Below are 15,613 nucleotides of genomic sequence, written 5' to 3' on the forward strand. Positions count from 1 at the left end.
TTTTTAATATTTTTTTTTTTTTTTTTTTTTTTTTTTTTTTTTGGTACCGGGGATTGAACTTGGGACCTTGTGCTTGTGAGGCAGGCAGCGGCGGAACCACTGAGCTAAATCTCCCGCCATATATATCCTTTTTTAAAGGACTTTTTAAATAAAATCATCAGTTTGTAGACTATGATAGTCAATATACAATAACGCATGAAAGCTTTCTCTTGTCATTCAACATTATATATCATAATTTATCAGAAGCACGATACATTTTCAGTTTGTAGTTAAGAAAAAGTTAAAAATACTCTTTAATTGTATTAAAAATATAGTGTAGGTTTGAAGCTTGTCTTCATATGATACAGCATTAGAACACTGGTATAATTTAAAAGTCACCTCAGTTTATGATCATTTCAATTTATATACTCTGCAAATTAACAATATTTAAACCTGGTATGATAGTTAAGGTTAACATTCAGTGAAATTTAGATAAAATAATCCACATTTAAAGCATTGCTACATTTGTGAGTTTCACAATAAAAATCAAGAATGCCAAACCTCTGTATTCCTATTGCTCTTAGGTATGTTTATACTGGGCTAATTGCCATAATTTCCTAAATTTTTTAAGGAATTGTACCTTTATGGCTCAAAACGTAAATTCTACAAAATTTTTAATAGTATAACTTTTAGGGCTTCAGCAGAAGATCTGTTAAGGTGAGTTAAATATTTTTTGGGAAAAATGCTGAGTAGAGTACTTTAAAAAAGCATAACCTGATATCAAGCAGGATTATGTAAGGTTGAGTTATCCAATCTAAAAAACACAATTTAATTCCTTGGATTACTTATACCAATGCTTATGTCTTTACTCAATCCTTCCATTTCATTTTGGTGATAGGATTGGACAGCTAAAGTGAAAGCTTTAAGAATGACATTTCATAATTAGGTGAAAATTTTGATAACACTATCTCCTAAAAATGAGTCCAATTGAATTAAGTATAGCTCTCCAGAAATTAATACTAGCTGAAGTGTTCTGAAGCCAGTGATACTATTATCAGGCATTTGCTGCTTTTTGTGTTTATGTAATCTCATAAATCCTGTAATAGTTGAACTGTTAACAGACAACATGAGCAGTGATTGGAGGTAATCATTCATTGTTACATCTGGGGTACAGTCTTCACTATCCAGTGGAAGAGGTAACTTATGCTGAAGGAAGACAGTAGTTGGAGATGGAGACCATACCCATGCAGTCTTTGGCATATATATTCTCAGTTTTCCTTAGTCAGTTGTACCAAAATAACTTCATGAAGATACACTCAAGCTGATCTTGTCAAGACTCAAGGTCTACTCCCTCAGTGACTGAACACTGATTCATGATATCTCACGTGTTTGCTGTAGCCTCATAGATTCTTCTCATTTGCTCCATGGTCCTCGTCTGGTTCTAGAGACTGATCCACCCCTGCTTTGAGGTTTTGTAGAGCCATGTAACTGTGAACCTGCCAGGCAGATGACATCAGAGTAACATTAGTAGTCCAGATTTGGTAATATCTCATTTCATATTTTAGGGCTTTTTTCCTCTAATTATCATTTGGACTTTAAATTTGGAGACTGGGATTAATAAAGTAGTAAAGCATATATTTGCCAAGACATTAAAAACCAAGTTTATATATTTTATACTATAAAAATATTAAAAAGATCTGTATTTTAAGAAATGAAAGCAGTAACCTAGTTCTGCTTAAGAGCCCTCTAATTAGAAAGACCTCAGTCAGATGTGTTTGCACACCAAAATGTTATGTTAGTTACACCTGATGAAAAATGTGGCTGAATGTAATATTTGCTTCTTTAGGAGCAAACCATTTGAACCATTAGATGACAGGAAGAAGGGGGAGGAGCCAGGGATTTAGCTCAGTGGTGCTGCTGCCTGCCTCACAAGCACAAAGTCTGAGTTCCATCCCCGGTACCAAAACAAAACAGGAAGTAGGGAAATAGAACTTTCTGAAATGGGAAGGGAATCAAGAGATGGAGGGAGGAAAGGAAGAGAAGATTGAAGGGCTAGAAATTCAGCTTTGTGGTGCTACCGCCTACCTTGCAAGTGCAAGGACCCAAGTTTGATCCCTGGCACCAAAAAAAAAAGTTCTAAGGAAGAGGGGATTGAAAAAAGAAATTAAGGTATGCACATGTACCAACTCCATACAAGGAAAGGAAACATGCACTACAAATTGTACTAATAAATTTTAAAATGTAAAACAAAAATATGATTAATGCTTCTAGGAACTGAACTGAGAAATCAGTTGAACTACAAAAGGCATGAGGAAGATTAGTTTTTTACAATACTTGCTGATTTATCGTTACAGGAAATATTTCAACTGCTCAATACTTCTAAATTTCACCTACACTAATAAGGATGGGAAAAGACTGTCATGGACATTCTACTTTCTCCCATTACTCTTTTGTTAATACAATTTACATAGTATAATTTAAGAGTTTTAAAAGTTAAGATAAAATCAGATTCGCCATATCCTGACATTTTAGAATTTCTTAACCTTGGCCTGATAGGTAGAAGTTTAATTCATAGCAATATGGGCTTTGCCTGCATAATAAAACCCATGCTGTATTCTTAAAGAATATTTTATTTTATTTATTTATTTTTGGTACCGGGATCAAACTCAGGTACTTGCACTTGCAAGGCAGGCAGCAGAACCACTGAGCTAAATCCCCAGCCCTTAAAGAATATTTTATTTTACTTATTTTTTATTTTTATTGAGTTTATTGGAAGAATATTTTAAATGTTACAAATATGACATTTCACTCACATTTATTTATTTGTGGTACCAGGGATTGAACTTGGGTCCTTGTGCTTGCGAGGCAGGCGATGGAACCACTGAGCTAAATCCCTGGCTCACATTTTCAGATTTAAAAAAAAAATTGAAGTTTACCAGAGCAGTGAAAGATTAGTTTACATGGTATGAAAAAAACAAGTCGAACTCCTGGGGGTTTAGCTCAGTGGCGCCAGGCAAGCACAAGGTCCTAAGTTTGATCCTCCTGGTACCAGGGGGAAAAAAAAGACCATCATAAAACAAGTTTGAGAAATTGAACTCTTATACCCCATCTTCCAAAATGAATTTAGGTGATTTACACAGATGTAAGAAAACTAAATACAAGAAAATATGGAAGGAGGGAAGATAAGTAGGGAAAGGGAGAGGAAAAAAAATGAAGGCAGGGTCTTAACCAGAATAGTGAAATAGAGTCGTAGCCCCACCTGTACCTGTGGCTCCCCTACCAGGTCGGGCCTGATGAGGATACTCAACTGTGCATGCCTGATGATACTTTGTATCTGGCTAAAAGAAGAGGAGAGGCACATTTTATAATGCTACTTTTCCCAAAGGGTAATAGTTCAGGATTACAAAGGAAAAGGTTGAAATTGGCAACAATGAAAAGGGTATCTGTCAACCTGAGAGAAAAGTCATCTGAGGGCACTGTGTAGAGTTCTGAAGAAAAAGATGGCCAAAGAGATCTGCTAACTTGTAAAAATTACACATTCTACAATTTTATTACTATGCCTTTAAGAAAATTTAGCAATCTGTATGATTCAATATTTCAGTTAGCTTCCAAGGAAATTTTACCTGATTTCTTACGACAACCTACCTTTTCAGTAGCAGTGATACGATTTTACCACGTATTGAAATTTAACTTTATATACTGTTAGCTTTATGAAATAAAAAGGAAATACGCCATTCTGTTGTGCTTCTGGGATTTAAAAAAATCCCCTAATGCCTCATTAGAGCACTGGTGGGGGATGTAAGGGAAAAAATTTTTTTAGTGAAGCCACACATTCTAGAAATTATGGTTTAGCAAACTTACTTTTTGTGACAGGCCAGATATTTAATATCATAGCCTTTGTGGGCCATATGGTGGTTATGGAAACAAATTAATTTTGCTATCATGTGAAAGTAGCTGTAGACCAATTAGCTTGGTGGTTGTGCTTCACTAAAGCTCTATTTACAAAAACAGGTGATAGGTTGAAAAATTCATGTACTGTAGTTTACTGATCCTTATCCTACAGAAAGCATTGATGGGCCTACTGGCAGAATACTAGTCTGTGACACCAGGCCCTGGGACTCAGCTAGCTAGCTTTTTGTTTTTCTTCTCCAGTGCTGGGAGAACCAATACTCTTAATTAAATTGAACTATTAGCTTATCTTCCTTTTTATGAGAGCAAACAGGGAGAAAAATGGCTAGGATATACAGTTTTTACTTTGTTATTGTTAGAAATTTATTTCAAAAAGACAGACTTTGAAAGATTTTCATGGGCCTGCTTTTATTTTTGAGGCAGCCATAATTAACTTTTGAAAGTATAGTGATAGAATATAATCAACATTGTTTAACATGTCCTGGATCAAATTAAGAGATGATCAGTTCAATAGATGTTCTCAGTCTTTCTGGGGTTTAAGAAATCAGAAATGCTTGCATTTCTGCCCTTGTTTTCATTGAGTGTCTTTCTTCATCAAACCTCAGGAGGTCTACTGGGTTTAATAGTATACCCCCAAATTCATGGCCACCTGTGAATGGTATATTTGGAAATAGGGTCTCTGTAGGTCTAATCAAATTATGGTGAAGTTGCTGGGAATGGTGGCACATGCTTGTAATCCCAGCACTCAGGAGGCTGAGACAGGAGGATTGCTACTAGTTCAAGGCCAGCCTGGGCTGCATAGTGAATTCAAGACCCAAGCCAGGACTACAAAGCAAGATTCTGTCTCAAAAGAAAAAAGATGGTGATGGTGAAGTCTTACTGGATTAGGGTGGATCCTGAGTTTAGTGACTGTACCTATAAGAAAAGGAAAACTTGGACACAAGCACACAGGGTAGGCCACATGAAGATGAGGTGAACTTTGGAGTGATGAAGTTGCAAGCCAAGAAAGCAACTACCAGAAGCATGGAGAGATTCTCCAGAGTCTGCAGAAGGAGCATGGCTTTGCCAAAACCTTGGTTTTGGACTTCAGCTTCTGGAACTATGAGAATAAATTTGTTTTATGACATCTAGTTTGTGGTCAATTGTTACAGCAGTGCTGGAAAACTAACACAAAGGCCCATCCATATGTTATTCTCACCATTTTTAACCAAAGGAAGACTGTACAGTACTTTAGGCGGACATAATTGAAGGGTCATGAGTTGGGGTAAATAGACTACTACTACCACCATTCTGAAAACTAGTGCACTGTGTGTGGCCTTTGGTCTGGGGGGCACTGTGACCAGTCACTTCCCTAGCTCCACAAGCCAAGCCTTGCCACAGAGCAGATGAGGTGGGGCTGCACCCCTGATATACAGCTGGGCAAGGTCAGTGTGAGGCCCCCAGGCTCCCAGTCAGGTTTCTTCTGTCTTGTTTAAAAGTAAAAGCAACAACAACCACCAAACATAAAAAAAGGGGGGCCGGGGATTTAGCTCAGTGGTTTGGTGGCCTGCCTTGCAAGCACAAGGACCCGAATTCAATCCCAGCTACCAATAAATAAACAAAACTAAAAGCAAGAGCCGGGCATGGTGACACATGCCTGTAATCCCAGCACTCAGGAGGCTGAGGCAGGAGGATCACTGTGAGTTCGAGACCAGCCTGGACTACATAGTGAGTTTCAGGTCAATCTCAACTACATAGTGAGACCCTGTCTCAAAAAACCCAGAAAAAAAAAAAAAAAGTAAAAGCAAGAGTGACTGTACAGCCTTTAAACACCAGTAGGAAAAAGTCCTAACTTCCACCAGTCTCCTTAGTCTGATAACAGTTTTTTGTGTAATCCCACAAGAGCAGGGTGGACAGGAAGTCAGGGTCATCTAATACACATGGGGTTTTATCATTTTTGCTTGTGCTCAGAAATATTTAAATGGCTTATAATTTATGTCTGACCAAAAAATGAGCAGGGACCAAGTAAAATTTCATCAAAAACATACTTAGAATGCTATTTTCTGTCATTGGAACTGCAACTTTTATCTTGGAGGTAAGCCTCTAGATCAAGTTAGGTCTCACAAACTAGGTCCCTACTTTCCCCAGCTATCAAGAGCCAATAAGAAGCATATCCCTTTACCAGAAATGACTGAGTTGTGTTGGGTCTGGAGAAGTCAGGTAAAAGAATCCTCTCCAGGGGCTGCTGGTGGGTAGGTTCGTCTATCATTGCACTTCTAGCTCGACTGGGATCCCCTTGGGCATGGGGTTTCTGTAAAGGAGACGAGTGACTTAAGACTAGTGGGAGCTGCATGTGTCTGCCATCAACCTAGTACCTGCAGGTCAAGCAGCTCTGATTCCACTGTTGTAAATTAGAACTCAGTTTGTACTTTTGACAGCACAGTAAATGAAGACCAGAGCACAAATACTGCAGGATGACTGCCCTTGAGGTTTACAGTAAGGACATGGAGAGGCACTGAGAGACTTACCGATTGCCTTTGTGGCCTCGCAGTGCTCAGATACTCCACTTCAGCTGTGTCAATAGGTGGCAGCAGATTATTTCGACCCAAGGGCATTGGCGAGGGAGAGAATGAGTTGGCTGCCACTGGGCTGCAGATCCACCAGCAAACACCGAGATGCAAAAGCATGAAGTTGAATAATACAAGCAAATGGATTAGGAAACAGAGGAGCTTAAATGTACACAGAAAGCTTTATGCTACCTGTATTTTTTAAGGGATCTCAAAGGATTTTGGAAAATTAGTGTCACATATTTCAGTTATAGAAATCTTAAGCCAAATCAATACACCCAGTATCTATTTCATTAAACTTTAACCCTACTTAAAAATTTTTCAGGGCTGGGGGCTTAGCTCAGCAGCACAGCTCTCGCCTGGCAAATGCAAGGTCCAGAGTTTGATTCCTGGTACCCCCCTCCTCTAAACCATGAGAGAATCCATCATATGATAGCTTAGTGAATAGTTTAGGCATAGATTTCATATTCTGTATGTAAAATTCATTAGTTTTACCATAATGTGGAAATTCTGTTTTTAAAACCTACGCTCGGGATCCTCTGAGAATTTCTTCCGCAGGTCTTGGAGTTCCAGTGCGGGAATGGCTTGTGCCGATCGGATGAAGGGTACGTGGTGGGGGATTACGTCTCCTGGCAGACTGTACAGTATGTAACATAGATGATGTGCCAAGCTCCAGGGCTCGGTTTGACCAGTTTCGAGTTGGAAGGATGGTACTGGACCCAGGCCTCATAAGTAGCTTGTCATCAAGATCTCTAGTGGCCAAATCAAAAACCCATAATGAAATAAAGATTATTATGCACAGGAAGATAAGACTCACAGGGCAAACACCCTTTTTCTAAAATATTTAGATGAGAAAACAAAAATAGAAACCTTTCAGTAAGTAACTTAGTCTCCAGATCAAACACCCTTTTTCTAAAATATTTAGATGAGAAAACAAAAATAGAAACCTTTCAGTAAGTAACAGTCTCCAGAAAAAAAAAAAAATCTAGAGCACAGCCATGAAAATCTAGGCTTAAAAGGACACTGTGTCAGTCATAAAAATAGGTTTGAGTCAGCAATTCCACAGGGTCTGGCGCCAGGATAATTGGAAAACTGGGAGTAGGGGAAGGGTGTGTGGGGGCTGCCCAGGACAATGACACTACAGTAGATCACATTTGCATAAACATTTGAGAAATACATCTCTTTTGCAAATGCTCTGATAGAATACCGTGCTTAACAGTTCAGTATCTTAAACACTCCCTTACAGGTTTGGGGATTTCCTCTGTTTGTTTTTCTTTTTTTTTTAATGGTACCGGGGATTGAACTGAGGACCTTGCGCTTGTGAGACAGGAGGTGGAACCACTGAGCTAAACCCTCAGCCCTGTTTCTGTTTCTTAAAACACATGAGAAGGTGACTGTTGTATGACATCTAAGAGACAGTATTTGCCCAGTGAAATGGAGGGAAAGTTAAAAGAATAAAGCATCTAAGCTTTGCTGCCTGTTCATGCAACTTTCAGCAAGCTCCTCAGCTTTTCAGGCCATTTTGTTGTCTTTGAGCACAAAACATGCTTCAGGTTTGGAGGACTTTGAAGGGAAAATGCCCATCAAGGAATAGGCCCAAACCTTGAGAATGACAAGAGACCTTTCTTGTCTTCCTGCCTCCAATCATTCACGTACTTGTGCCTTTTTTTTTTTTTTTTCAAACTTGGATCACTGCTTTTTAATTGCAAAAGGTTTGGGCTTTAGCTGCCCTATGTTCATCTTTATTCTGTGAGTTTCTCATGATTCTGGGTTCGATTATTATCTCTAGCCAGGTGACTTTCAGATCAGTCTCCAACTCTGATCTCTTCCACATTTCCCCTTAGATGGCCCATCACTGTAACAAAGCCCCCAAAACTCATCATTTCCTGAAAAACAGTTTCCCTTGAACTTTTGATTCTTGTTTCTAATTTTATTTCTTTTATAATTAGCTCAAGTTCATTTTTTTCCTGTCCTGTGCCGCTGCTTAAGTGCAGACCCAACCCCTGTGTACATGCCTGACTTGTAATTCTTCCTACTGCAATCCAGTCTATATTTCATTGATGTGAAATCTTTCAATTCCTGATTTAAATATATGTGCTCCCCAACTGAAACTAGCATTGCTGGTAGGAATGTGCAATGGTATAACAACTCTGGGAAGTTGTATGGCACTTCCCTATAAAAGGAAACACAAACCTGCCCTATCACCCTTTCACTTCTAGGTATTAACCCAAAGGAAATGTGACCTTATGTCTGCAAAAAAGGACTATGCAAGAATATTTATACTGCTTTTCTGCATAATAACCCCAACCTGGAAACAATCCTCATGTTAACAGGAGCACAAATTGCAATGTATTCTCACAGTGGAAAGCTAAGCAAGAGAGGTCATGTACAGTGGGAAGGATGATTCTCAAAAATATGGTGTTCAGGCCAGGTATTTTAGCTCAGTGCTTCCACCACCTGCCTTGCAAGCATAAGGTCCCAAGTTCAATCCCCAGTACCAAAAACAAACATGGCGGTCAAAACCTGGTCGTAGTATTTATTAGTTTCATAGTCTCCTTCCCACTAATCATACCATGGCCTACTTTAATTCTAGAAATTTGTCAGTGATATTTCATCAGAAGTATTAAAGTTTTGATGTCTCCTTATCCTACTGTGGCAAAATAGTCTCCCTTAAATGTTTAGTATTTTCCCATTTCCAAACCTTTGCCAACACTTTTCTTTCTGCCTAGAATGGCCTTGTTGCTTTTCTCTGCTAATCCAAACCCTTTCTACACTTACCCATCAAAATGCCTCCTCTCTGGGGCTGCCATAGCATTTACTCTATGTGGCACTCATTTGGCACTTAGTCACTAACATACCCTTTTAGTTAGGTCTCTTTAACCCATATCTGTCTTTTCAGTTATCAGCTCCCTGCAAGTGGAGACTCCTTTGGATGTTTTACACCCTGGGTATATCTGTGGTTCCTTGGTAGTTACTGAGGAAATCATGGTGATTAACTGATTTTGCTTTTTCTTTCTTTGTGATTGATTTAGACTTATAGTCTTAAAATTTTATACTTCTTACAGGAGCTTGTCCATTAGGGAGAGATTTCTTGGCTGTAGAGGCATCCCATGAACCAAGAGACCATTCACATTTGGCTGGTGACCACTTGCTTGACAGAAACTCATCTAAATGTCAAAAGAAGATGTTACTCATTATTGGTTGGTTAAAATATCTGCTTGATTTCCCAACTTTGCTAGGCCTTAGTATTTCTTATTAGGTCATTTATACATTTTCCCTCTGTGCCTTAATTTTTTTTTTTTTTTTTGTATGGGGGATTGAACTCAGGTCCTTGCACCTGGAAGGCAGGCAGTGGAACAACTGAGCTAAATCCCTGGCCCTCTGTGCCTTAACTTTTACAGCATCTTAACTGTAGTCCTAACTGAGGATAGGGCCCTTTTTTCTTCTGTGTCTAAATGACCGCAGGTTGGAGACATCCTATGAAGCTAAATGAGAGCCATCAACAGCCACTCTCATAGAAGAGAGAGGACCATTGTGGTAGTGTTTACATACTATAAAAAACAAAACCTAAGTAGAAAATTCACAAATAAAATAGGGAACAATAATAGAAATAAAACAAGTGGAAACTCCTGAACTCAAATCCAGCACCTTAACTCCTGGGCTACAACTACAGGTTAAACCTGAACTGTATACAAATTTAACCCCCTTTCTTTTACTATTGCAGGAGCAGTCAGCTCTCAGCAATAACCTAAATCCTGGTTTTATTTTTGTTTGTTTGTTTTGAGATGGCATTTTGTTAAATTGCCCAGGCTGGTCTCAACGTCCTGGGCTCAAATAATTCTTCTGTCTCAGCTTCCTTGTTGCCTGGAACTATAGGCATATACTGCTGTCCCTGCCGTGATCACCTAAATCCTGAAGACTGTTTATTAGGAATTAGTCTTATTTATTCTTAGGCTATCAGGATTTAAGATTACTTGGATTGGCATGACCACTCTAGAACCCTGCTTGTTTTTTCTCTGACTTTAGTGCCTTTTCTGGCCATCTCCTCCTCTGCAACTGAGTGTATTTTCCTTCTCTTTTTCCAAGAATGTTTGAATTAATCTTTCTCCATCCTTTGGTCATTATGCAACTAGAACCATCTCGTTAGACATGCAGGATGAAGGCTATCTAAACCACAGCCAGACTAGTTCAGAGAGCTTGATCACCACCAAAGGAGCACTGGTTTGCCTGTTTCATTCCTGATGTGGTGGGTTATGAACCGTAGTGATTTTATTTTATTTATTTTTTTAAATTTTTGGTACCGGGTATCAAACTTGGGACGTTGCTTGCACTTGCAAGGCAGGCAGTGGTACCACTGAGCTAAATCCCAGCCCAGTGATTTTATTTTTAATACCTCTTTTATGAATCCACCTATATACTATCTGGCCAATATACCAACAAAGCTCAGGACTAAATATGGTAGTAAAACCGAGGGTTGATGAGTATGGCCCAAAGATGAAATTTTTTTTCTCCCTGTGCCTTTCTTTTCCCCATAAGTAAGGCTAGGAAAACCATCCTGTAGGAAATTGGACTACATAAATCATACAGGGATGAGACCAAGCTCATTGCCTCCTGCAAGAAATAGTTAACCTTGTCCTTGTTCATATATTTGCTTTAGGTAGGTTTTCTCTTCTCCTTGGCTTGCTTTTTATATATTGGCTATAAGGTAAACATCCAAAGACAAAAATGTTATTCAAATATTAAAGTACAAAAAAGTATAGAGTGAGTTAAGAGAAGAAAAAAAGACAAAAAGGAGTTTAAGAGGCAGCTGTTAAAACCACAGAAAATCTGTTATTAGCCCCTCTTTTCTTCATGACTGTATCCTTAATTCTTCCCAAAATGGACTCAGGCTGACCACATAGTTGAATCTAGATTGCATAACTTACAGATGCCTCTTCCAAAGAGCTAAGATTTATCAACCTTAATTTGCTATTAAACTGAAACTGATCATTGCAAAGAACCATTGGGTTATCATAATAAACACATAAATGTACTAAAGAATACTGAGTGATACAAAGTACTCTCTGAGCATATTTTCCTCTGTAAGAACATCCTAAGTCTCCTCTGGCACTTACCAGATTTGAGGTAATGGACAGCATCTTAGACTGTGGCACTCGTGGTAACACCAAAGGATGTGGTTCATTCAGCACACAGGGACTTTCCATATCCAGTCTGGTGGTTCCAAAATTACTCTCATCATCTGAGCAAAGGAACAGAATATTTTTATCCATGAATGTCTTCTGATGCACATCAATGGTGTGGCAAAAAAGTTCCCTTGGATACTCTGTAATCTCAAGCAAGGCTTCATTTATCTTCGCAGCATAGTTTTATACCATTGCATGCTTCCAAATAAACTCCTCAAACTGAGAGTTTTTTTTTTAAAATGTCTTTCCAGGATGGTGATACCTCGTGGTACCCAGCATAAGGAAATGGAAAAATATTGAGCGCAAAGGTATGTGACATAGCCTTTGGAGTCGACAGAACTGATTCACTCCTGTGCTGTCCGGTGTTGCAGTCACTTGTAGCTATAGTACACTTAAGATGTGGCTATTATAATAGAGGAACTAAATTTTATTTAATTTTAAAGATTTATTTATTTAGGTTTTTTTTTTCGGTACTGGGGATTAGAACTTGAGCCCTTGCGCTTCGCAAGGCAGGCCACTGAACTGCTGAGCTAAACCCCCAGCTATTTAGGTTTTTTGAGACGGTCTTGCTATGTAGTTCAGGCTGCCCTTAAACTCACTATTTAGCCCAGGTGGGCTTCCAGCTCTTGGTGAGCCTCCTCCTTAGCCTCCTGATTGCTGGGATTACAGGTGTGAACAACCATACCTGGTTTAATTAACTGATTGATTGATTTTTGTACCAGGGGTCAAACTCAGGACCTGATGCTTGCCAGGCAGGCACTATACCACTGAGCTAAATCCCCAGCCCTATTTAATTTTAATTAAATTTAAATAGCCACACATTACTAGTGCCTAGTGGACAGCATAACTTCAGGAGAACCTTTAGATCATTAATCTAGACCTCAGTTCCCACGGATGAAGTTGTGAAACTGGAAAGTATTGTCAAAATCACATGATTTAAAGCCTTGTCAAATACAGTCTCCTTAATATTTAGGGCTTCTACATTGAATTTTAGGGGATACACAACACATGGATATACTAAATTTTGTTTCTCCATTCTCTAGTTGATGGGCATTTGAGTTTTTTCCCCCTTTCTGGCTATTACAAAAATAATATGGCTATGAACATTTATTCATGTACAAGGTGGGTTTTTCTTTTCTTTTTTGAGATGGGGTCTCACTTTGTGGTCCAAGTTAGCTTCAAATTCATGACATTCTTCTTGTTTCAGCTTCCTGAGTGCAGGAATTACAGGCATGTATGACCAGCTTCATGTTCAAATTTTAGTGTGGATATGTTTTTAATTCTCTTGACTATATGACCCAATTTTCTGGATCATATGGTAATTTTATGATTTACATTTTGAAGAACTGTCACACTGTTCGATAATGACTGCATAATTTTACATTCCTATCAGCAATATATAAAGGTTTCAATTTCTGCAAATCCTCACCAATACTTGTTATTTTCCTCTTTTTTTTTGTACCAGGGATTGAACTCTGGACTGTGTGCTTGTGAGGCAGGCCGTGGCACCACTGAGCTAAATTCCCAGCCTTCCCTATTTTAATAAATAGAACTTTGTGGGGTTTTGGCTTGTTTGGTTTTTGGAATGTAGTAGTTCAGGTTGGCTTCAAACTTGTGATCCTCATGCCTCAGCCTCGCAAATGCAAGGCATGTGTCATGGTGTCTGGCAAAAAAATAGAACTTATGTATATGAAAAAATACATATGACCATTCTAGCTGTCATGAAGTTGCATCTTTTTTTTTTCCTCGTTGAGTTTATTGGTACTTTTTAGGTATACATTCATCATTGGGATCTTGTACCTTTACATGACAGGTCTTGGTTCTCATTGTTTTCCCTTGTCCCTGCCTTCCCTTCATCTCCTCCTCCCTTCCCTATTTACAAATACTTTATTTCCATTTTTTCATTTTCTCATTTTTTTCTTTTCCCTTATTACCTTTCCCCTACCTTTCCAACTTCCCCTACACCCTTAGCCCTTTTCTTCCTATTTCACATTGTCAATTATATCATTAGGATCTTACGTGCCATTATCGTTTTTCTCACCGGAGAAACTATTTTTCTTTTTTGTACCAGGGATCGAACTTGGGTCCTTTGCTTGCAAGGCAGACAGCAGAACCACTGAGCTAAATCCCCAGCCCTTCTTTCTTTCTTTTTTTTTTTTTTTTTTTTTTACTATTTGGTATTTATACATGTGTGACTTATTTATTTCACTTAGGAGTATATTCTCAGTATGTACCCATTTTCCTATGAATGACTCCATCTTATTATGGTTTCTACATGCATTTCCCTAATGACTAATGATGTACTAATGACTAACATCTTTTTGTGTACTTAGTTGTTCTGTATTTGTATATATCTCCTTTTATCTATTTGGATCATTCCCCATTTTTAAATCAAATGGTCATGTTATTATTACATTATAGTTCTTTCTCTGAATGCTATTTTCTTACCTTATGTAATGAATTGTCTTTCACTTTCTGTGAGTTGGCTTTTACTTCCTTGATAATGTCTCTGATGCACAGAAATTTTTTCCCCATTAAGATTATTGGTACATTTAAAGCAAACAATAGTTACATTTATCATTGGGATCTTGTACTTTTACATAATATGTCTTGATTCTTATTTTTTCTCCATAACTCTGTCCTCCCTTCACCCTCTTAACCTTTCCCTATTTACAAAGACTTTGTTTCCATTTTTTACTTTTTTCACATTTTTTCTTTTCCCTTATTTCCTTTCCTCTCCCCTTCCCACTTCCTCTTTAGCCATTTTCTTCCTATTTCACACTCTTGGTTATACATTTGAACCTTATTTACACTTTGTTTTTCAAACCAGAGAAATTATTCAGTATTTACTCAAGTGTGTCCTATTTATTTCACTTGAGAGTATGTCCTCAATATGCATCCATTTAGCTACGAATGTCTCTAGTTTCTCATTCTTTATGGCTGAGTAGTACTCCATTTTATAGAAAACCACATCTTTATCCAGTCTCCAGTTGATGGGCATTTGGGTTATTTCCAAGTTTTAGCTGTTACAAACTGTGCCCCTATAAACATGGGTGCACATATATCACTGTGGTATGATTCTTTTAATTCCTTTGGAAAAATACCCAGCAGAGAGATAACTGGGTCAAATGGAACCTCTAATCCTAGTTCTTTGAGGTATCTGCATACTGATTTCCACAGTGGTTGCACCAGTCTGCACTCCCACCAACAATGGGGAAGGTTTCCTTTTCTCCCTACAGGCCTGCTAACATTTGTTATTGGTTGATTTCTTGATAGCAGCCTTTCTTTCTGGGATGAGGTGGAATCTCAGGGTTGTTTTCATCTGCATCTCTAGAATGACCAGTGATGTGGAACATTTTTTCATATATTTATTTGCTGCTTTCACTTGTCTGAGAAATGTCTGTTCATTTCAGATACCCATTTTTGAATTGGGTCTTTGTATTTGGGGAGGGGTCTGATTTTTTTGAGTTCTTTATATATTTTAGATAGTAGTCCTTTGAGGAGCAGCTGGTAAAAAATTTTTTTCCCACATTATAGGTTGTCTCTTAGCTCTGTTGGTGGTTTCTCTCGCACTGCAAAAACCTCTTAATACAATGAGGTCCCAGGTTGGTTTTATGTGCAAGTTCTTGTGCTGCTGAGGATTTGTCATTAAGTCTTCTATGCCAATGTCTTCGAGAGTTCTACCTAATTTACTTTCCAATACATTTAGTGTTTCTGTTTTGATATTTAGATCTTTAATCCACTTGGATTTTAGTTTAGTGCATGGTGAAAGATAGGGATCTACTTTTAATCTTTGGCAAGTTGAAAGCCATTTTTTCCAACACCATTTATTAAAGAGGCTCTCTTTCCTTCAGTGAGGATGGTTGGCTCCTTTGTCAAAGATGAGGTAGCTGAGTATGTCTGGAGTTGTTTCTGCATCTTCTAATCCATTCCACTGATCAAAGCTGTTTCTTTGCCAGTACCATGCTGTTTTTATCATGGTGGCTTTGTAGTACA

The 15,613-nt window shown here is 38.3% G+C and overlaps 1 protein-coding gene across 11 annotated transcripts in view; it reads right to left on the reverse strand.

The window, feature by feature from the left end:
- Positions 1-1,280: 1,280 nt before the first annotated feature.
- Positions 1,281-15,613, reverse strand: part of Fam149b1 (family with sequence similarity 149 member B1) — a 61,371-nt gene continuing 47,038 nt past the window's right edge. For 4 of the 11 annotated variants that reach the window (XM_033766545.1, XM_010606745.3, XM_010606720.3 and 1 more), the window contains 7 exons: positions 11,549-11,673; positions 9,498-9,601; positions 6,962-7,186; positions 6,396-6,516; positions 6,050-6,178; positions 3,239-3,317; positions 1,281-1,475 (listed from right to left, as the gene is read on the reverse strand). In XM_033766545.1, coding sequence (XP_033622436.1) covers positions 1,393-1,475; positions 3,239-3,317; positions 6,050-6,178; positions 6,396-6,516; positions 6,962-7,186; positions 9,498-9,601; positions 11,549-11,673 — 866 coding nt within the window. In that variant the 3' untranslated portion in view covers positions 1,281-1,392. The remainder of the gene's footprint in view (positions 1,476-3,238; positions 3,318-6,049; positions 6,179-6,395; positions 6,517-6,961; positions 7,187-9,497; positions 9,602-11,548; positions 11,674-15,613) is intronic. The other 7 variants (XM_033766547.1, XM_033766546.1, XM_010606700.3 and 4 more) reach the window with 6 other exon arrangements.

This window comes from Fukomys damarensis, unplaced genomic scaffold (assembly GCF_012274545.1).
Source record: "Fukomys damarensis isolate Sample0158 unplaced genomic scaffold, DMR_v1.0_HiC HiC_scaffold_20, whole genome shotgun sequence".
NCBI classification, from domain to species: domain Eukaryota; kingdom Metazoa; phylum Chordata; class Mammalia; order Rodentia; family Bathyergidae; genus Fukomys; species Fukomys damarensis.